Source organism: Toxorhynchites rutilus, chromosome 2, assembly GCF_029784135.1.
Source record: "Toxorhynchites rutilus septentrionalis strain SRP chromosome 2, ASM2978413v1, whole genome shotgun sequence".
NCBI lineage: Eukaryota > Metazoa > Arthropoda > Insecta > Diptera > Culicidae > Toxorhynchites > Toxorhynchites rutilus.
In genome coordinates this window covers 286793598-286816940 of record NC_073745.1, presented here as the reverse complement: position 1 = coordinate 286816940, position 23343 = coordinate 286793598, and the positions used below count along the sequence as shown (strand labels likewise).

Here is a 23343-nt window from a genome sequence, read left to right as displayed (position 1 = left end):
GTCCTCTGCGGAGAAGAACAACAGGCCCGGCAGCTGACGAAAGTCTGCTTTGACGTAGGTTTCGTCGTCCATTACCAGGCAATGCGGCTTCGTCAGCATTTCGGTGTACAGCTTCCGGGCTCGCGTCTTCCCCACCATGTTTTGCCTTTCGTCGTGGTTAGGAGCCTTCTGAACCTTGTATGTACGCAGGCCCTCCCGCTGCTTGGTCCGCTGGACGAATGAACTTGACAAATTCAGCTTATTGGTGACATCCCGAACCGAACTTCTCGGATCACGTCTAAACTGCTTAACTACGCGCTTGTGATCTTTTTCACTGACGGAGCATCCATTTTTGCCGTTCTTCACCTTCCGGTCGATGGTTAGGTTCTCGAAGTATCGTTTTAGTACTCTGCTGACCGTGGATTGGACGATTCCCAGCATCTTACCGATGTCCCGATGTGACAACTCCGGATTCTCGAAATGAGCGCACAAGATAAATTCACGACGCTCTTTTTCGTTCGCCGACATTTTTCCAAATTCACGAAAAATTGACAGTGAAGCATGGCCAACGTGATCTATACACTCTTATCTGATTATAAGCGAAAGCTGAAGATATAATTCCTAAAAATTAAATTTCTACAGCGTTTTTCCCGTGATGCAATTTGATGTGACACACCCTTTATAACACTGCAACCAAATACATTTGGTTTTGTGATTTTTCAATCAATCTGAATTAACAGGAAAGCTTCTGAAAATTATTCTTCCCCTCAGTAGAAAATTTTCGTATCCAATATTGTATGCGCACGTGTGTTGTGTTGTGAGAAAGGATGAGCGAACGCAAAAAATATGTAGACTGATTTGATGCAACAGTTATTTTGTCTATTGGAAATAGAATACAAATCATATCCCAATACAAGCAATGTATTATGTGACCACTATTCCCCCACTTCCCCTATGACATTTCCGAAACTCGAATAAACGCTTCGTTGGACCCGTTTTGACGGCATTGAAGACAAAAAAACGAATTCGCTGCGTGAACTGAAGGCAATTCCTGAATACAGCTATAAAAAATGTTCCAAAGACTTGTTGGACGGATTGTTCGCTGGAAAAAGTATACAGTGATACACATTCGTTTAGCCGCACTTGAAAAAAAAAACTTGAAACACGTACAAAACAACTAGGAATGTTCTTTCACTTTTATTGAAAGTACGTGCGTCACAATCACACACACACACAAGGCGGCATCGGTGGATATAAACATTCAAACGTCGTTTTTTCCGGAGACATATGTTTAGCCGCAGGGCATAAAAATCGAGTTTTCGCATGTTCACCTAGCCTTTATCTGTGTTTTTTGAAAAAATACTTGAGAATGTTCAATTTACAAGATAAATATTAGATGTGCAACGTAAGAAGTTGGTCAGATTAGTGATTTACGTAGAATTTAAAGGAATGGCGAAAGGTATCCTATTGACGGAAGAGGGGCGGAAAATAATAAAGATATTCAGTGAACAAAAGTTTTCTTATCGCTCGATCGTAACAAAAATTGGTCTATCTGAGAAAGTGGTACGGAATTTATTTAAATAGTGCCAGGAATATGGGATATAACAACCAACAAATAGGAACACCAAAGTTACTTTGCGTCTTAACGGTCGAATAAGACACGAAGCAACCAGGAAACGATGTCCTGCTCATACATTAAGGCAGAATCGGTTGTTCCAGTAACGAAGACTCATATTGCGCGCATCTTGAATGAGTCACCAAACATCATGTGGAAGAAACCTCAAGGGAAGCCGAAACTGACCGCCACCCATAAGCAGAACCATCTCATTTTCGCCCGGAGATACATGGAATGGAAACTAGAATAAAGAAATGTAGTATTTTCCGGCGAAAAAGTTCAATTTGGATGGTCCGGACTGTTACAGTTGCTATTGGTACAATTTAAGTCAACGGCATGTCGTTAGATCGCAGCGAAACTTTGGGGGCGGAAGTTTGACAGTGTGGGGAGCCGCTTCCTATCACAGCAAGCTTCTCATTTGTTTAATTTTCACCCGAATGAACTCCGAAAAGTATCTTCAATTACTGGAGAACGTTTTGATTGGCCATATTGAGAATAACGCTACCGAGCATGTTCGTTTTTTCAGCAGGATTATGCATAGATCAACGTTTCCAAGCAATCGAAGGCATGGTTTGACGAGAAGGACATTCCGCTTCTTGAATGACCTGCTGGCAGTCGATTGCAATCCCATAGAGAACCTATGGAGAATCTTGGCGGAGATGGTCTATGCAAACGGATGACAATTTGACAACATTTCCAGTCTCAAGGCAGTCAATCAGGAATGTTGGGCTATAATCAATATGGCAACACTTTAAAAGCTGTCTGACTCGATGCCAAATGATACGAAAGGAAGGTGTACATACGAAATATTAGCTACCGATTGGACCCGAAATTTGTCGCACAAAGTTTCTTTTATTGAAATTTTAGGATGCGGCTACACGAATGTCCACCCTGATTCCACATATTTGAATTAGTTAGAAAACAAAAAGTGAATTTATGCTTTTTTTTAGAATTAATTCGATGAAAATAAACAATAATCGTCTTTTATGAGCAAAACTTTACAAAGAACTGACTTATTTTTAAAAATATTGACGAAAAAAGGGTGCGGCTCAACGAATGTCTGCCACTGTATTGCGTTAGAATGGGCCTATTTTGGAGGCGATAATATTAGGTTGGAGAAAAAGAAATCCATTATTTTCTCCGTATATTGCTTTAGTGATCGATATCTCGTATAGTATCGTTCAAACAATTTCAAATTTATTCTCTTTGTAAGGATTACATTGCACACTAAAAAAATAATTTGCTCTTGATTTAAAAGAACAATCAAGAGCAAATTTTTATTTTATTTCATAGTCAAAAATAAAAAAATGAACATTTTACAGTTGTTCTCGTTCGGTTTCGTTCAGGCATTGTTTATGTTAAAAATGCACCTGCCACAGGCATATCCCTCATCGAAAATATCGATAAAATTACACAAATAATCGAAGTTGACCGTCATATTAGCAGTCGTAGCATCGCCCTGGAGCTAGGGGTCGACCATAAAACAGCTTCAAACCATTTGTGCAAAGTTGGATTCAAAAAGAAGCTCGATGTTTGAGTGCCACACCAATTATTATCAAAAAAAATAATGAATCGAATTTCCATCGGCGAAGCCTTCACCGAACAGAATAAAATCGACTCATTTCTTAACACGTTAAGCCCCATGTCGGTTCTAGGGACTGCCGTTGAATTTTTCGATAGAAAAACGTTGATCACCACTGGGACTGACAGTTACTAAATGAGGAAATATTAAAAAAAAGTTTAAGTTATAAGTTAGAAGAGGTATTGTGTTCCATCAGAACAACGCAAGACCGCACACGCCTATAGTGACTCGGCAAAAACTCCGGTAGCTTGAATAGGAAGTTTTAATGCATCCACCATATAATCCGGACCTGGCACTAAGCGATTACCACCTTTTTTCAAATAAGGGATTTATTTTACCACAACCTAATGAGTTTTGATGAGCATTTTCTTTAAAAACAGAAATTCCCGGTATATATTTAACAGAATGTACACAAGTATTGACAAGAAGTATCTTGTGAAAGCAATTAAATAGCTCAAGACGCAGTTGAAGTTCTCAAAACTCGTAGCAACTTCTGTTAAAATTGACTAACCTTAATGGGTTCCCAATTTGTATATACAGGCCATGCCCAGATGAGTCAATACATTTCATCATAAAAATATATAATTTTAACAAATTTCAGTCATGTCATTTCCAGTAGGTATCAAGGTTGAGAAAACGCGTCGCACTCGAAACGAAAATTTCGGTCTATCCGTACGATAATTAGCAAAACTTTTGAAATTTCCGAAATCCACGGTGTGTGACGTTGTGAAATGGTTTTGAGATGGTTACTCAAAAAAGTCTGACCTACGGCCGAAAACCCGGAAGTGACAGACCATGGTTGTCCAAAGCCAAAAAATCCTAACACGTGCAAAAGTACTGGATCTTTTCAAGCCGAATCCGAAGCTGCCATCGGGGGAAGCGGCGAAAAGGGAAACATCCAAAAACGAAGAAGAAAGGTGAATTAAGAAGTGGTAAGGCTCAGTTTATGCCGTACTGGAATACAAATCCGAATTTGGATGCAAAGAAGAGCTTGATGAAACTTTGCGAAAATTTATTACCAAAATATGCGCGGTCGAAATTCGCCATAAAGTTCTTTGTCTGATAAACGATCTGCAGTTATGAACTGAAAAATGCAAATTTACCAGAAGGGAAGCCTACGAAAGAGACTTTCTGGAGACAGAGGGCCTGATTCTCGAATACACTTCACGGTGGAAACGGTATGAAACGCATTCGCGATGACAACGGTACGGTGTCGACATCTGGAGGCGAGATTAGTTTCCCACTAAACTAATCATTATAATATCAAATTATCTTCAGATGAAATTTTTGTATGAGATTATTATATCACATGAAGAAAACAAAGGCCTTGAAAAACGCCAATTAAGAAACACCTCGAGGATCGCTAGCTTTGCTGACCCACAGCTTTGTTGTACCGTCACGGTGCCCAATTTTCTAGACCAAGAATTCTTAAAGTGATCGATATCGGTTTCCCAGGGGTCGACATGAACGAAAACTAATTTTGGGGGTGGACGAGGTCTAAAAATCGACGACTATTAATTAACACAGATTCTTATTTGAAAAATTTCAAGATACTGCATGAATTGTGTTACGCAAACCGACTTGTTATAAAAATGACTAGTATTTTAGTAGAAAGTATTATTGTTGCTTGAATGATAATACACTCAGCTACTGATTTACTTCAATAGATTACAAAGTTATTATATAACTAAAGACTTTCTACAATTTTTGAATTTGTGTTGGAGTTTTTAGAAGATAAAGATTCGAACTTGAAAAAATTTGAATAATTGCAGATATTTATTGACTCATTTGAATTGAATATTTCTCACGAGACCGTTCGTCATATTTTGGTTGATGTTTTGAGCATGAGAAAAGTCGCAGCACGACTAGTGCGAAGAGAGCTCTTCAAAAATGTTATCGCAATCAAGTTGTTTAAGAAATTATGTTGAACAAAGTTAATTAGCAGCTGCAAGGCGAAGATCTCAACTTGACAAAATCAATAATATCGTACTTTATGATTAAACTCAAGAATATTCACAGTTTCTGCATTTGTCAAAATTATCACAAAGGCTCCAAGATGTTATATTATCATATGTCACTCACCTGGATGCATCACACAAAGATTTTAAAAAAGGTTCGGAAAACTCCTGAATTTGATCACAGCCATGAAAAGCCTTTATGATAATGTAAGAAAAGTTGATTACCATCAGTACAGATGAGGAGCTTAAGCAAAAGCTCAACCAAGACTATCAGAAGTTCTTGTTACAACGCAGCATTGAAATACAGTATCCTACATTGTTTCCATCATCATAATAGGAGTACCAGTAAGTTTCTTCGTTTTTTTTCAAAAATTAATGCTTTATTCTGCAAAAATGGTTACAAATTTATTATTTAAAGTATTGCCCATCGCTAGTCACAACTTTTACCCATCTTTCTGGCAATTCACGGATCCTTTTGCGGAAATAATCGGCCGGTTTGTCGGCTAACCACGAATCGATCCAATTTTTGACTTCCTCAACATTGGAGTGCTGGTGCTGGTCAATCGATCAAAAAAGATAGTGATCGGATGAAGCTGGAGAATGGAGAATACGGCGGGTGGGATAGGACCTCCCATTTCAGCGTTTCCAAGAATGTTTTGACCGGTTTCGCGACATGCGGCCGAGCATTGTCGTGCTGCAAAATTACTTTATCGTGTCTTTGCTCGTATTGTGGCCGTTTTTCCTTCAGTGCACGGGTCAAACGCATCAATTGTCGTCGGTAGAGGTCCCCCGTAATGGTTTTATTCGGTTTTAGTTTATTCATTTGAAATTGACGTTAATTTTGTAAAGGAGTGAGAGTTTCTCCATCTGGTTCTATAGTTATGAAACACTGGAATTTTTGTTTTTCGAATGTTTCGCGCCTGAACACAACAATAAAGTTCAAATGGCCAGTCTTTTAAATGAAGATAGTTGTTATATCCTACACTATATACTTCAATTCAACCGACTTCTTACATATCTCTGGAAACTGGAATCTCTGGAAAAAATGAGTGGTTTTATAGTTGTGAAACGCAGTGTACTACACCACACCCCGTTGGTCCCACCTAATAGACAGCATAACCTTCTGGCCGTGAATATTCCGCGCGGCCGTCGATGTTGATACGTTGCCCGACGTTTAGGAGTGTCGTGATGGACCTACCTTTCATCGCCAGTAATGATTCAATGCAAAAATCCTTTCTTTTATTCCGTTGGAGCAGTTGTTCGCACGTGAAAAAACGGCGTTCGAAGCCTCGTGGTTTCAATTCATACGCCAACCAATGGCCTATCTTTCGGATCATTCCCATTACTTTTCAACGATCGGATATGGTTCGCTGTGCTACTCCAAGTGTATCTGCAAGTTCTTGTTGCGTTTGTGACGGATCTTGATCGAGTAAAGCCTCCAATTCTTCATCTTCAAACTTTTTGGCGGTCCGAAACGTTCTTCGTCTTTCAAGTCAAAATTACCACTTTTAAACCGTGCAAACCACGTCTGACACGTTCGCTCAGTTGGAGCATGGTCACCATAAACTTCCACCAAAATGCGATGACTTTCCGCAGCTTTCTTCATATTGAAGTAATGAAGTAACATTCCCCGCAAAAACACTCTCGTTGGTACGAAATTCGAAGTGGCAAAAACTATGTTGTTAACGCTTTAACTTTTTGACATATACTGAAAAATACGCGCAATGACAGTAGCTCTCCAACGAATGTCTGGAAATTTGATTCACTGGAATAATAATCAAACTACGCCATCTGTTGTAAAACCGAAGAAACTTACCGGTACACCTAATACTTTGTCAATCAAAAAATTGTGTTTGAATTTGTATTATTAATTACACTTGATATTTACTGATTTTTATGTCTATTTATTTTGTTGCATTTTGATGAGAAAATGATGTCAAGTTTACTCACTTAACCAACCGCAAAGTATTTGAATTGGTAAGTATTTTGTATGAATAGCAAAAACTCTAGATAGATTGAAAAAAAATTGTCTATAGGGTGTCGCGACCGCCTGGATGATCGCCCATTGTGATCGCTCGGATCAGCTTCGGTATAGACCGCTGCTATAAGCAGACTACCGTTGAAGGAGACCGATGCGACGCTCAGCTCAATTGCTGGCTGCACGGAATCACTTCACTGCTTCTATAAGCAGAACGATACGACGCCCAATCCGATTCGCTACCGCTGCAGGAGACCGATGCGACGCCCAGCCCAATTTCTGGTCGCACGGATTTACTTCACTGCTGCTGCCGCTGCTATAAGCAGACCAATGCCCAGTCCAATTAACTAACGCTGAGGGGACCGATGCGACGCCCAGCTCAATTGCTGGTCGGACGGATTGATTTCACTGCTACCGTCGCTTCTATAAGCAGACTGATTCGACGCCCAATTCGATTCACTTCCGTTTAAGGAGACCGATGCGACGCTCAGCTCAATTGCTGGCTGCACGGAATCACTTCGGTGCTGCTATAAGCAGACCGATACGACGCCCAATCCGATTCACTATCGCTGATGGAGACCGATGCGACGCACAGCTCAATTGCTGGCCGCACGGAATTACTCCGCTGCTGCTGCCGCTGCTAAAAGCAGACCGATGTGATGCCTAGCTCAACTGCTTGTTGCTCGGGTCGGTGCCAATCCTCGTTGTTGTTGCTGCTGCTAGCACTGCTAGGTGTTGCTCGTTCCACGTCCGTTGTAAGAATAATCGCAGCGCCGAAATGCGCGCGCTTTTATAGCATGGCTTACCCGCGTTCTTTCTTCTGATTGGTCTGTTGTTCTCATGGCATGTTACTCATATATCTTCTGCTTGTTATTATTCTTTTATTTTATTTATTCAACCGCCAAATGACCTCTGAGGAATAAAGTGATACATTTTAAATCATCATTCTCTATACTCTACATAGGGGTCTGAGGTATCACTTTATTTTGTAAAGGTTAACGGTTAAAGGGGGTATTCTAGTGCAGAGAAAAGAATTTCGGACGTTTTTCCAAGCTTAATAAAAATTTAAAACAAGTATACTTTTACTACCCATTATATAATTATTTGTTCATCTATCTTTTAACAATAAAACAAATGTTGATTATCTTCTGAACGCTTTTCCTATATGTTATGTTAATAAATTTTCAAATACATTACATCACTACCCCAAACGGCTATAATTGTGTAAGCATAATCATTTTCGAGTAGGCTGCGCACCGTTTTATATTTTTCACTCTTTGGAAGCCGGGCAATGTTTCGCAACGCATATCAGCGAGGTTTCCTGACTGTCTTTTCCAGCAGCGGAAGCAAGCCTTTGGAAATATGGGACGTGGTCACAAAAAACGGCCACTCCAAACGACTAACCGATGAAGATCTCAAGCTAATGACACTGGAACTGATGGGAGCTAATGTGGCCACCACCTACATAGTGGCTCCGAGAAGTCCCTGTCCCTCGCTGGGAGTCAAGCTGCCCTTTCTTGTGCTTCTTGTGAAAAATTTGAAAAAGTTTTTCTCCTTCGAAATACAGGTAACAATCAATGCACGCAATGCAGGAGTGATCTATTATGGCTTGTTTTCAATTACAGATTCTCGATGATTGTAACCAATTGCGACGATTTCGGGCATCAAACTACCAAAGTGCAACACGAATTGATAATTTCTGCACAGTGATGCCTCTAGCATTAAGCCCAGGATGGAATCAAATTCAGTTTAATCTGGCAGATTTCACACGGCGTGCCTATGGAACTAATTACATTGAAACGGTTCGAATCCAAATCCATGCGAACGTTCGTATCAAGCGTGTTTATTTTAGCGATCGTCTCTATTCGGATGGAGAGTTACCGGCCCAACTGCGTCTACATCCTCCTCTGAGAGCGATCAAGGGGAAAATTAAAAGGGGTTACAAATCGGCCCAACCCATAGAAACAGTTAGACCACCTACTCCGGAGAAAGAACCCGACGGAGCAGCGCCAAGTGATGATGTCGCACAGATGACCCAGAATTTGGGCATAACTGAAGCAGCCCAAAGGACACCAACACCGGAAGCAGTTGAAGCGGCACAAACAGCACCGGAAGCAGCTGAAACTAATCAGGTTGCACAGGAAACAGTTGATGCGGATCAAACGGCACCGGAAAAAGTTGAAGTAGCTCCAGTGGCATCTGAAGCTCTTGATATCCCACAAACAATTCCGGAAGGAGACATACCGCCTGAATCAGAAGTAATTCCTCCCGAAGTACCGACGGCAACATCAACTCAAGAAATTACTGTTGAAAACTAAATTATGAATGTTTTATGCGGATTCTTTATACGTTTGTTTTCGTGTGCAATTATTTATTCGCTAATATGAAAATCTGTTAAAACCATTGATATTGTTATATTCTCAATTAACTTTGTGTGCATAGCGATATTGATGCAACTGAATTGAATTGAGTTGAAAACACTCATATAATAATTCTTGCTCAGGCACGTGTTTTTGAAGAACAATTCATAAAAAAATATACGAACATGACGACGAGTAAAGAACGAAAAATACTCCCCACAAATGCAACACATAAAAGGTTGTCCAGTTTAGGAAGCCACGCAATGTGTGACCAAGTATCTGTTGATTGAATAAAGGGCTTGATTGTTTTACGTCCGATGCGTTTTTGAGTGCGCAGATGCGATAGACGCGCCTTTATCCTAATGTAATTCAACTTTTCGAGTTTGAATGGTACGAAAGGCCACATGCATGGAATGACGGAAATAGGAACAAATGGTGCACTTATGTGATTGAATATGATATCGTTAGATCTGTGATTTCTGCTGAAACAATTCTGATGAGAAATGAATTTTCAGACATTAAGTTGAAATTAATAATCTACCTTGATTGCTTTCATCTAAACATTTGAGCAAAATTTGGTAATTTTGAACGTTTTCACGGGTTATCACTGCCTATAAACTGTTGTCATTTTCGAATAATTTCATAATTCCTTCCGCGTAGAACTGCATCAAAATGCACCAAAACTTTCCAACCAACTTGGAACGTTATCAAATATTTGTGTGGTCTCGCGTTGTCATGATGGAAAGCATCACCTTTTCTGTTGATCAATTCTGGTGTTTTTTTTCTTAATCGTTTTGGGTAAAATGACAAGACGTCCCGCGTTACGCGGGACAGTCCCGCATTTCAACAAAATGTCCCGCGTAGGATTACGTCCCACGAAACGTCTCGCATTTGGCAAAAGGAACTAAATGTCCCGCGATATCAATATATTTAAATACTAGCGGCCCCGTCCCATGTTTTCATAAGTTTCTCGCATATTCATTGAAACAAATGAGCCCTGGTGTTGTTTGGTTTGTTCAAATTGATCATTCAATCTTTCCACTAAAAACTCTCGCTAGAAGAGGAAGTTGTATGTATGTTGTGTGTATGTATGTCTTCAATCACTCTCTGTCTCTCTGGTTCTCTTTTCTCTCTCAGAAAATTTTAAAATTACCTTCCAGCAGTCTTCCGAAAAACACTTACACATGTCCACGCGATGTGAAAATTTCATGTTTTTGTTTGAATTCGAACATGATTCTCGCTAGTGTTGAGTGTCTATCCCCAACACGAACAATGATACACAAACATAGACATGTGAAAACAAACACGATGTTTATAATTCAAGAACATCATGTACAAACATATCACCCTATGTCGCAGTATTCATTGCTTTCGTTTCGTTTCTTTTCATACACGGAAAGAAATTATTCATTCCAAAACATTTCTTCGAAGAATACTTTTTCACAGAAACGAACTCGCATTTCAAAAATTGCACGAACTAAGAGGCTATAAGTTCATGCACCAAAATATATATTTTTAGTAAGGCTCATATGGCGTCAGCCTAACGGGGCCGGGAGTTCAATATTTTGACAATGTTTGCTTACAACTATGTTAGGGTGATCATACACTGTTTGACCGAAGCCAAATATTTGACTCTTTTTGACAGATAAATTTTGTCCAACGTGTACTGATCAAATATATTCTACACAAAACACGACAAGCAAATATTAAATTATTGGATGCCTAAAATATTTTTTCAGTCTGTTCTTCGAACCTGTCGGTATATGGTTAGGTTACCTTGAATATTTCAGTTGATTTTTTCCTTGTTCGGTGTTTGATATTGTTTACTACTGTTGGAAATTGAAGAGTGGCAAACAAAATAGTGTTTGTACAAATATCAAAATTTGTATTCAAAGATCCAGCCAAAATTGTTGCTCCCATGGTCGAGTGGTTAGCGTCACGCCTAACATGTCACTGCTGAATAATTCAATTTTAGTACTTGCTCAAATAGCTAATAATAGCGAATGTTACATGAATTCAATATATAAATTGATGCGTGCACTAAATAATGTTATCAAATGTGAAAAACTCTCATATCAATCGATGTTTATTTTGTTCACAACAGAAAAAGAGGTTTATTTTATTTGCCCAATATTTTTGATGAAGCACCCATTGTCATGAAAGGAAAGCATTTTTTCCATGTCAACATACCAACACACCACGCGTTAAGTGGTGGTGGTGTGGTGTCCGATTCGCTTCTTCTACTCTACGCACTGCCGGTGCTTGGGGTGGAAATGCAAGAGAAACTGTACACCATGTTCGAACATCATGTGAAACATTGGGATTAAACATCGTATGTCCAAACATACCACGAATACAAACATGTCACATTTTCTAACATAGGTACGAAAAAATCATGTTTGTACTCAAACACAAAACTGTGAACAGCAGCGTGGACATGTTTATTCCGGACGCAGTGTTTTTTGTGAAACATGGAAGACTGCCTTCCAGCCTCAAGGAAGGCTGTTGACTGACTGACTAGAGCGAGAACAGAATTTAATTTTTCTCCTTTCTATTATAGAAGTTTGAAACACCAAAGTTCATTTTCCTCCAACCTTGAAAAGTCCGATAAGGATAGCGAAACTAATTCTCTCGTAACCTTAGAAAGGACAATTTGAAATTTTTCAAGTTAATTCATGGCATATTTATTCTACAGTTTTGCATTTTTATTATTATTTTTTTTTTTTTTTTTATCTTCGCTTATTTTTCGTCGGCCTATTTCCGCCACTTTAGTGCCAATCACCGACATCAGGGAGGCGACTCCACCTGTTCCTACCTATCAGACTCAACAACTCATGAGCCGGGCCAACTTCTTTTACTTCCGCTCCGAAGGAAGACGTAACCAGAGATTTTTCGCCTCAGAAAATCCCAACGACGCCAGCTGGGATTGAACCCAGGCCGATCGGATTGTGAGGCTGTTACGCTAACCATACAACCACTGGCGCCGTCTTATTATTATTTGTAGGACAACCTATTTAAGTAGCATTGTGAGAAACATATCAATCGAAAAAATCAAATTTGAGTTTTTTGCATTTTTGAGAAGCCAATGCCCTCAGAAATATTATCCCAAAAGAATATTCGATATTTGATTTAGTTGGAAAGTTACAGCCAAAAGTATGAAATCACATCAAGGAATGTAGTATTGCTGTACGAGTTTTGAAATGTGGTTTTCTCGAAACCATGTTTTTTCAACTGATGGTATCGATATCTCAGGATCTACTCGACCGATTCAGCTGAAATTTGTTATCAGCCTGTAAAAATGGATTATCTAAAGCGTTACATAGTTGTTTTTTGATATTTCATTTTTTCCAGTTTTTCGAGCTTCTAAACAGCGATTTTTCATGTAAAATAACTTATTTTAAAAAACAGGCCGCCATATTGGCAATGTTTCGAATTTTCAAAAAGCCCTATGTAACGCTTTAGGTATTGCCTCAAAGTTTCAAAATATTCATTGGAATTTGTTCTACGATACCCCGTTAGTTCAGAACCGATATCACCAGCAAGGTTTCAATTTTCAGACAGCAACTACGCATCCAGCTGTCAACAGCGTAATAATCATTATTCGTGCACTCAAGAAATGGAAAATACAACTTCAGATAAACCTTAAACAATAACCAAAATACCCGAATACTTCACTTTATTTGTAACATTCGAAAGAAATTCACGAAAATTCATTATTTCCCGACCTCCCAGAGAGGGGCCCACCTTTAATCCAGATTTCCGTACGTGTTACCAAAATGCTTTTGACCAAACAATGCTTGTACATGGTCAGACGGTAGATATTAATTTGAGATTTCAGTGTTTGTCAAATAGCTCACGGAGCACCCAGAATGATATCGTTGCTTCTTCAACACAATGTCAACTTCAATTGTTTTTTATCGATAATTATTAACAATTTACCTCCTATTTCTTAGGCTAAAATAAGTATCTATTCTTCTGTTTCAAGAAAGAACCGATACAAATTACTACGGAGCTGATGATAAATCCACAAATGTTGTATTTTAATTACATATTATATCAGATATGATCTGCTTTACTGTGGTACAAATACTATACTGTAGTACAAGAAGTTATTGTTTAATAATTTATCAAAGTTTGATGCATTTGCACATGTATTTACACATAAAACTTTTGAATGGGTCACATCCCCATCGACGGTACTTTAGCGAATTAATCTAATCCGGCGAACAAAACAGTGGAAAAATAGTAACCTCTATTTTCAACTTTTGTTTTATTGATTTAACGTTTTATAATACCTGCAACAAATATTCAGATCCCGTGTGACCTTACCGTCAGAACTTTTTATTTTTGTAAGTTAATGCATTAAAGTTTCACATAGTATAGTGGAATCAATGTGATAGAAGACACGAAAAGTCACCGAATGAAACTTAATCATTGTATACTGATCAGTGTCAAATTCACGCCCAAATTTTTCAGCGTTGGGACACCATTTTTGACATCATCGGTCACATATTCGCGTTCGACGGGTTCGGTGTGCTAGTCTCCCAACGGGAACGAGGTGCAAACGAATTCTGTAAATCTAACCTTCATCATGAAAGTAGAATCGTACCGTAAACGCCGATAGCCCCACCAGCTTTCATCCTTGCGCATCACCTGGTGGAACCAATCGATCAGTTCCGACAACTTGTACCGGCGTACCAACAGCCTGATAGGTTTGGTCCGGCTGTCCGGGCAACAGTCGAACAGTATTGCTGTTTGTCGATGCGCTCACACTTGGACTACAGTGGAGCGATCTTCCTAGCAGTACATACCTAATGGGCGGGATATGACCTCCTCGAGGAACTCACAAACCGCAAGTTCACCTATTTACTTTTCTGAGTACCTCCGAAGTCAAAGGAGAACATTTTTGTCGATTAGATTTGTGACATAAGTTGAATTTTGTCACTGTTTTGATCGATTTACGTATTGGCTACTCATGCATTTGCAGATTTTCAGCTGATTTTCTTCAACTCTTCATTGACATGCAACACAAAGCAAGCTGTTCACTGCTAATTCTCTTTCTTTTTGTATGTTAACAAAACATGCTCATTGTTTATTTACACCGCGCTTTTGGACACGAGATTTTTAAGCGCTTTTATTTATAATGAGATTACAATTTGATCATGTTGATTTTCTTAAATGGATGAACCTCAAAATAAAACTTTTATTTGTCAGACTGTTCAAGAGCGCTTCCAATGCATTCAACTATTAATACGTTGAGCTGGTTTCATCGCACCGACAGTGGAATTTTGTTTAGAGAGTGTCAACAGGAAACGACAGCAACAAAATCGGAAAATTGATTTTTATAAAGATTTATTTTTAAGATTTTTATAAATATTTATAATCATTTTTATAAAAGCAAGGACGAAAAAGTTCATCTTTGGTCCTCTAGCTCGGTCAGGGCTTAACGTGTTAAATAAGCCGGAAGATCTAGTGTATGCTGGACAGGAAGAGGCAAGGTTGTTTGATGAAGTATTGCAAACGAAGCAAATGTTGGCCGGAACCTCAATCATGGCTGATGAAAAGATGTATGTCGACATGTTCTTTTACCTTTTCGTGGCTTTGGTAGTCAGCTATCTCTCCATTTTGGCCTTTCGCTTAAAAGTTTTCTATAGGCCGCAGCTGGGGTATGTTGGGAAGGTTGGCGGTCTACGCGACAATGTTTATCTCCAGCCGATCCATTATCCATTCTCCAGTGATCTTTTGGCATATTGGGCTGATCCCCGTTTCGGCATAAAGACCACATCACCTTCGCAAGTTTCGGCAAGCACTTCGTACTCGTTCCCCGTTCACCATATGACTCGAAGGAAGAGCGGCTTGAACATTCCCTTCTCGTCTGTCAGAGAAGGACCTTCTTCGAGAACTTGATGTGGATGATATATTCGACGTCATCGCTTACCTGGGGAACGTGAAGTACCCGGTCCCCGACCATTCGTTGAATTCTAGCATCAAGCACGTCTCGTCTTCCATTATGAGCACGAAAAGAAGTTTTTCACTTCTTTCGCCGGAAAGAAGTTTTTCATCAGCACCTGAAGCTACTCCTTCTGGGTGATTGCCTACTGCTCAGATACTGCCGGTCTCGTCTGACGCTTCCGCATAAAAATGTCCATTTTGGCCAGATTCTCCTTCACCTTTTGGCCGGTTGTTTCGATCTCCCGGCTTAAGGAGCGACAGGGAGAGGATGTTGTAAATACCAGATGGGCTATGTCTGGCGGACACACAGTGTCTCAGGATGTCCAACTCCTGTGCTGTGGGGTGAAGCTGATAGTATGAAAAAATCATGAAGTTGCTTGACAGTGCTGCTGCTGCTTATCAACAGCCTTGAATAATTTTTGTTGCAGGCCTAATAAACGTAATATTTAAGGGAAATTTGTTCTATTACATTATTTTTTATAGGTTTTTTTTCATCGCCATCCGAAAATAGTCCATTTTTAATGCATACGTTAACACTAAATTGGATGAAAAATGGATTGAAATTTTCGAGCATTCCATTCGGTAATTTGAAGAAAATTGTTAAATTTGAATCGTGCTTGCAAGGCTTTAATGCTCTAACTGAGCGAATAAATGAGACTCGCTAAACTTTGGTTTATTTTCACATAACGTATATACATAACGTTTTGTTTTTTCTGCCCCGCGTTAGACCTTTGACCATCTGGTCACTTTAGTTTTGGGTAATCTATACAGTTGTGAAAAGTAGAGCTCTGCATTAATTGTGAGACCATTTAAACTTCTCATAATGAACGACTCCCTCCCAATTCCCCGTACTTACCTGATGATCTCTTGCAACCAAAATATTCCTGTATTCTACACATTTTTCATCTGGTCTCGGAGCTGCAGACAATGACGCAGCGGCAGCGGCTGAAAAGGATGGTCAAGTCGATTTTCCCGGTGTATTGCGACGTGGTGATAGTGATGGACGACTAGACCTATCTCACCCTGGATGGCAACGACTGCTAGAGGACACTTCGTTTTTACTTCCCCCACGAAGGAAGTGAGCTCCGAAGTGAAATTTATTTCACACACCAAATTCCCCAAGAAGGTGTTGCTGTGGCTGACAATCATTGAGAAGGAGATGTCAAAGCCGCTCTTCTTTAGCTCCGGCCTGGCCGTGAACGGAGAAATTTATAGTACGAAGTGTCTGCCGAAGGTTGCGTCGGTCATCGAGGGAGACGCGGTGTTCTGGCCGGTTCTGGCGTCGGCCCACTATTTGAAGCGATCGTTAGAGGAGATGGAACGGCTGAACATCGATTTAATACCAAGTCAAAAATATGCCTACACGCATGTTTTTGTCCACCATGGCAAATGTTCCGGTTAACTGCTGGAAGGCCGCTCACAAAGGCGTAGAATTTTTCTGCAAGTAAGCTAATATAATTACCCTCCATGAGAAAAACTCAATTGTCTGTTTTAGTTTTTTTCTATCACCATCCGAAAAAAGTCCATCTTTTTAATGCGTTAATCATCATATGAATTATGATTGTCATTCATTCCAGATGAAAACATCTATCTCTCTGTGATGACGCGTTCAGGTTTAGTCAACTGCAGTCCGCACAAAGTTAGAAAGATGTCACTACTGGCGCGTATGAAGCTGATGTTTAGATAGTAGCATCTCTTGGATGAACAATCACCAAGTTTCAGCCATATCGGACTGTTTGTTTATGTTTGGTATTCTGTTGAATCAAGGAAGTCGAGTGATTTTTCGAGTGACTACGAAATTTTACGAGTGACTGGTTGACGGAGAAAAGATTTTTTTCGAACGAGGAGATGATTGCATAAACAAATGGCTATTTCCAGAATTGGACAAATCCTATTACTCGTAGTGTATAGAGCAGTGGTTTTCAACCGGTGGGGAATTCCCCCCTAAGGGGGAATTTGATCATTATAAGGGGGGAATTGTGCCAGAGAATACTACACATTTATTTCGCAGTTGAAAATGTTTAGAAACATTTTTTTTCTCAGTGTTCAACGGATCAGCTTGAAAACAGCCTATGCAGCAATTTTGCTCCATCGGCACTAAAACGTCGAGATTGTCATATTGTCTTGGCCCAAATACTTCTACCACAGCACTGTATATGTATGTAAATATTTCCATCTTTTGTCGTCTTGACTTACGGTGAGCCGTGTTTTAATACCGTCCTGCTCACTCTCACAAATAACACCATAAACGCGGTTCACAATAAACGTCAACTTGGAACAGAAAATACTCGCGTTGATTTGTGTGAAAAACGCCGCATTTATTACGAAATCCAAGCAGTCGACTTATGCTTCATGTTGGATTTGCAATTCGGCAGGGTTTTCAACAAACAGTGTAACTTGTGGACTTTCTGAGTGAAGAAAAAATCGCTCTGAAACTTTACGATCACGATTTGTACTATTTTGAATACGTAATTTTCTTCATCATGATAAATATTGTGTTTTTTTTTGCAGGACATAGCTATGGCTTCTAAAATAAGGAAGTACGACATATCGTATCTTCAGTTCGGTTTCTCCTCTATCATTGTGAATGGGGAGGAAAGACCGTAATGTTTGATTTGTTTGAAAGTCCTCACCAATGACTCCATGAAACCATGTAAATTGAAGTAGTATTTCAAAACACACCCTCAATACTCGGATAAAGGAGTAGATTTCTTCGAACGTAGTAAACGGAATGTTAAAATGATGAAGATGGATAGAACCGGTAATTTCTTCTCTACAAACTCGAAAGTTGTTGAGGCATCGTATGTCGTTTCATTGGAGATTGCGAAGCAAAAAAAGCCTCATACAATCGGAGAAACGCTCATTAAACCTTGCGCAATGAAAATGGTGGAAATCGTACTAGGAAACGGCTTGGAGTAAAAATTGGCTGCGAAAGTAAGTTCATTCATCGATTCTACTGGCCTTTCTTGGGATAATGTTTGCGGTTCCTGTACTGACGGTGCACCAGCAATGATGGGAAGCAAGTCAGGATTTCAGGCAAGTGTTAAAAAACTTAATCCAAAGATTAAAGGAATCCATTGCATGATACACAGACAAGCCCTAGCTTCCAAAACACTTCCAGAATCTTCAACTGTTGTTTTGGAACAAATAATCAAAACTGTAAATTTTGTGAAATCAAGTGCATTGAACTCGAGACTTTTCAGGCAATTTTGTGCAAGTTTGGATTCTAATCACCAGATGCTATTGTGTCATACCAATGTTCGTTGGCTTTCGAAGGGAAATGTTACAGATCGATTTTTTGAATTGAGAACTGAGATGAAATCTTTTCTTAAGCTGCAAGGAAAAATCGATCTTTTGGCAGTGATAAGCAACCCGGATGGGTCATACAATTAGCCTACTTGGCTGATATATTTGAACAGCTCAACAAGCTAAACTTAAAACTACCATCATAGATTTTATTGATTCGTTAAATGCGTTCCTCGACAAACTTCAGAATTGGAAACAAAAGGCTCAATCGAACAACTTCGCAATGTTCGAAAGAGTTTAGTCAGTGATTGATAGTGGAACAGACGAAAAAATAGTACCAAATACCATCAAGAATGAGATTGTGCAGCATTTGTCATCACTTCAAGTTGAATTCGAAACATATTTCCCTGATATAAAAAAACAAGATCTGGACCTGGCTCGAAATATTTTCCGACTGACAGTGTCTAAAGTTCCCGATCAATTTCAGGACGAACTCATCGACCTTTAAAATGACTCTGCTGCGAAAGATTTATTTGAAGACAAATCACAATGCGAGTTCTGGACTACAATGATCGATTCTTATCCAAATATCGCGGAGTTAGCGTTACGAGTGTTACTGCCATTTGCATCAACGTATTTATGTGAATCTGGATGGGGGGGAAGGACTCGGGTGAATTTGGAAAAAGGGGGGCATGGGGCAAAAAAGGTTGAAAACCACTGGTATAGAGTATCATTATACCCAAGCGAGAAAATCATGAAAAAGTCAATGAATTGTGCCTCTGCTGTAACAAACCGTCAGTTAGCAGAAAAAGGCAGGAGTAATAACAGGCAACTTAAGTTTCGAACGTGCATCCAGTGGGGGAATAAAATAAATGACATTTGCGACTTCATTTTCAAGGGCTGTGCGTTGCCTTAGTATGAAAGTCGTGAAGATGTCCTCCTGATACTGAAAGCGAAAGAACTAGAGGGTGTTACGATCAAAACTTGGTCGTTTTTTAGCAAACATATCAACCCACCCACCCGTTGTAATAGCAATCATAGCATGCTCCATCCTTAACTACACCTCCACTCTTTACTCTCTCCAGTAGGGATCATTGTTCATTACCGAATTACCGGCAATTTTACAAATCAATAAACGGTAATTTTGGTAATTTTTAATTTTACACCATAAATAATATTTGTCTTTATGCCGCTCGAGAATCAAAATAATATCGAACAAACCAACTAGCAGTGTTGCGCCGATTCTACCGAGCTTCAGTTCAAAAATCGCTGCCCGATCTGAAAACGAGACACAGGATAAGCTTCAGCGATTGAAAACTGACAGCGATAAAGGAATTGGTATATGACCTCGAACCAGTTCTGGTCTCTTGAACTTGAACTGCTATGCCGAAAGAACTGCACCCTTTATGAAGCTGGCGTCGGAACGCAATTTATGCTAGAACAGCTATCGGAGCAAGCATCAGAATTTTGAAAGCAGCTGTTCGAAGCCCTGATTGAAAGGATTTCAGAAAAACGGTTCGTATATGCAGATTTGTTGGAGCATATGAATAATCCTCTGCTCGTGGTCGTGACCAGTTTTGCCACACGCACAGATTTATCTGGAAAGATACAGATTTTTTCGTTATTTTTGGTACAGATTCTCTACGGTACAGAGTACAGCTTTTCGTCAAAATATACAGATTGGTACAGATTTTTTTCCATTTGTGAAGTTTCTTACATTTGAACAAAGCAACATTGAGGTTCGTGACGACTTTTACGCCGCAGTATCGCTGGGTGCTGCTGATCATAAAAGCATTTACAATGCAATGATTGATCAGTTTCATAAGAAAGAAATGCCTTACAAGGATCGTCTGCAAGGATTCGCGCCGGACGGTGCGACGTATGTTTTGCCCCAGATCAACAGATTGAATCGTTTGTTCCAGGCTGAAAAACCTGATTTCACGATGCTACATGAAGAGCTGGAAGATTTTTATTTGATCATTCACACTAATATCTGCGAGGAATCTTAGATTGCTTCAATGTCCAATGCTATTAAATATGAAGATCATTTGAAAAGCGACGAGAAGTTTAGGTTGGAATAGCAGTCGAAGAAATTATCAGAGCAATGGACAGCGAAAGACAGATCATTTCAAAAGAATGTTTGTCGCTCGCAGTTTTTTCGTAGATCATCAAACAACGCTGGTCAAACAAATGAGAAAAATATTCGATTTTGATGATTCGACGCTCAAGTCTGGAGCAATATTGAATCCCTGGATACTTTCCAATGTGACAAGCACTAACGTTGTGCTAGAAGCGTTTCGAGGATTCTACAATGGGAATGTACAAGATGTGTAGGACTATTTCCGTACCTTAAAGATAGAATTGCTCCATAAGGAAATCACAATTTCAGAAAACGAGCATGTGCAGAGTTCGTTGGATGCCTGAAAAGAATTGGCGGTTCGCTCGCCTTTTCGGCGCTTCGATACCTTGTTTGTAAGGTTCTCACTCCTCGGCAACTGTTGAGCGATTTTTTTCTGAATATAATCAGAACAAAAACAATCTTCGAAATCGGCCCAGCAACAATGCGATAACGCTATGTTGGGTTTAAAAAAATTGATTAAACATCGAAAAAATTTAAGCACGAAAATTTAAATAAATGATAGTATCCAATCTAGATTCAGAAAAAAAAACTATGTATGAGCATCGTCTTTTTCTGTCGTGATTTTGACCCCCTGTTTTCTGATCTCGTCGAAGTTAAGTTGGAAGTTCAGAACGAATATGTGCGATGAAGGTATGTGTAAAACTAATGAAAACATCAAACGAGACGTCGGTTTTGCACAAGATGATCCGGGAACGGTCACCTGCTCAGGATGTCCATCTACATACAGGACAGACGACAATGTGACCCGTTTGCAGAAAATTGTTGATTGAGTATTTGTTTAGTTGCTGACCTTTTGAACTTGCCGGAGGCTGTCTTGAACAAATCCGATGTTTCCTTTGATGTTTTGTTTAGTTTCAGCACAGAGTGCAGAATTAATTTTCTGAAAGCGGTTTACTGTGGCTTCGTTCGCTCAATACTGGAGTACTGTTCTGCCGTCTGAAACCCCTACTACCAGAACAACGTATACCGCACCGAAAATGTTTTTATTCACATCACTCTGCGTCTACTGCCGTGGCGAAACCCGTATAGTCTTCCTAGCTATGAAAGCCGCTGTCAGCTTTTCAATTGAGACACTCTGGAAGTGCGTAGGAACACTACCCGAGTCATGGAGACATCTGACGTTTAAACTGCAAAAATCCACTGTCCTGCTATTCTCCAGAATACTAATCTTCTGGCTCGCCCAAGGCAGCCTCGGAATTCTGTACTTCTCTGGCATCCCACCCGGCGATCGAACTACGATGCTTACGGTCAAAAATAAAGTGTCCGGAATATGAGTCTAAAGTTTGGACTCTAAACGATACATATATGCTTTACATACTGACTTGCATCAAATTATGTTTTGACGCAAATGAGTTCTATCTAATCTGTCGAACTTCATATCCGGAATGTATTATGCTCAATGGGATATTTGATAGTTTTGACGTCATCATCAAACAATCTGCAAAAAATCCAATATCTTTCACCTCATACGTTAAAGACAGTAGCGGAGTAGATTCCCAAATAGGGCATTCGTACATTTGAATGACCTACATCAAGCTGTAATTATTAATAAGTAACCTAGACAACCGACGCACTGTTTATCAGTCCATTCGTAACATGGTTCAGTAGAGTAATCGATACCTACACTGAAATGTCTGCATTCCGGTTTCCGCAGTCGAAATGGGTGGCCGAAGAAAATCGAAGCGTAAATCCGTAGCATTTTCATCCGTTTGTACACCAATTTCTAGAGAATGCATAAATCCGAGCTACTCCAAATTTGAAGTTTCTTAGTAAGTTGTGAAACATATATTTACATTTATTAAGAGCAAAAACTACTGCTCATTATTATCTCGTATACAGCCCTGTCGTTTGTCGCCAGCGTTATCATCAGGACAAGCTTCGCTATGACAAGCAGTTCAAGTATGAGCTGAAGATGCTGGAACTGATGCAGAATTCGGCCTACGACTCGATGCGTTTTCATAGGTTAGTGTTCTGGTTCTAATAATTAACTGGCGGTGGGTGCAATGATACCTCTATTGCTTTCAGACACGTCGCAATCACGACACTGTGGCCTCCGCTGCACACGAGAAAGGAAATTGAATATGTTTTAGACAAATTCTTCCGTCTACCAGATCGACAGACTAGACGTTTGCATGACATAATGAATGCTCCAGTCTACTGACAATAAGATTGCGTGACTCTGTTACAAGGATTTCTTTCAGGCCGGAAATATAGTTCTATGTTTTGTTCAATTTTATTATAATTACCGTAACCTGCTACGGCCATTTGTGACTCAATAAAAATATTCATGTGGTTATAGTTTCAACTCAGGTCTACATCCCGTTGTCATGTAATACATCTCTAAATAGTCTGAATATACCATTATATACCGAAAAGGGATTCATTGGTGTGAAACTATATGCTATACTGATAATTTGGCTTCTTGAATATTGTTATTCTGCTTATGTTCATGAGTAAGGTCATGGTTTTAGGTATACGACAGCAATGGTATAACTTTCAACACACTGGAAGAGCATGTTGAGGAATGAATCAA

General features: G+C 39.6%; 2 protein-coding genes across 2 annotated transcripts; both read left to right on the top strand.

Moving 5' to 3' along the window:
• The first annotated feature begins 8400 nt into the window (after positions 1-8400).
• On the top strand, positions 8401-9491 carry LOC129769418 (uncharacterized). Its single transcript, XM_055771694.1, has 2 exons — positions 8401-8679; positions 8738-9491. The coding sequence occupies exons 1-2, from the start codon at positions 8404-8406 to the stop codon at positions 9428-9430; spliced, it is 969 nt and encodes a 322-aa protein (XP_055627669.1). The 5' UTR covers positions 8401-8403; the 3' UTR covers positions 9431-9491.
• Positions 9492-22325: 12834 nt separating this feature from the next.
• On the top strand, positions 22326-23243 carry LOC129765059 (uncharacterized). Its single transcript, XM_055764891.1, has 3 exons — positions 22326-22579; positions 22650-22772; positions 22836-23243. Exons 1-3 carry the CDS (start codon positions 22470-22472, stop codon positions 22969-22971), a joined length of 369 nt encoding a protein of 122 aa, XP_055620866.1. The 5' UTR covers positions 22326-22469; the 3' UTR covers positions 22972-23243.
• The last annotated feature ends 100 nt before the right edge of the window (positions 23244-23343 follow it).

Coding starts and splice junctions, on each gene's coding strand:
- LOC129769418 (XM_055771694.1), top strand. CDS start 8,404: ATGTTTCGCAACGCATATCAGCGAGGTTTCCTGACTGTCTTTTCCAGC. Junction 8,680..8,737: donor TTTTCTCCTTCGAAATACAG/GTAACAATCAAT, acceptor TTTCAATTACAG/ATTCTCGATGATTGTAACCA.
- LOC129765059 (XM_055764891.1), top strand. CDS start 22,470: ATGGGTGGCCGAAGAAAATCGAAGCGTAAATCCGTAGCATTTTCATCC. Junction 22,580..22,649: donor TCCAAATTTGAAGTTTCTTA/GTAAGTTGTGAA, acceptor TCTCGTATACAG/CCCTGTCGTTTGTCGCCAGC. Junction 22,773..22,835: donor GACTCGATGCGTTTTCATAG/GTTAGTGTTCTG, acceptor TATTGCTTTCAG/ACACGTCGCAATCACGACAC.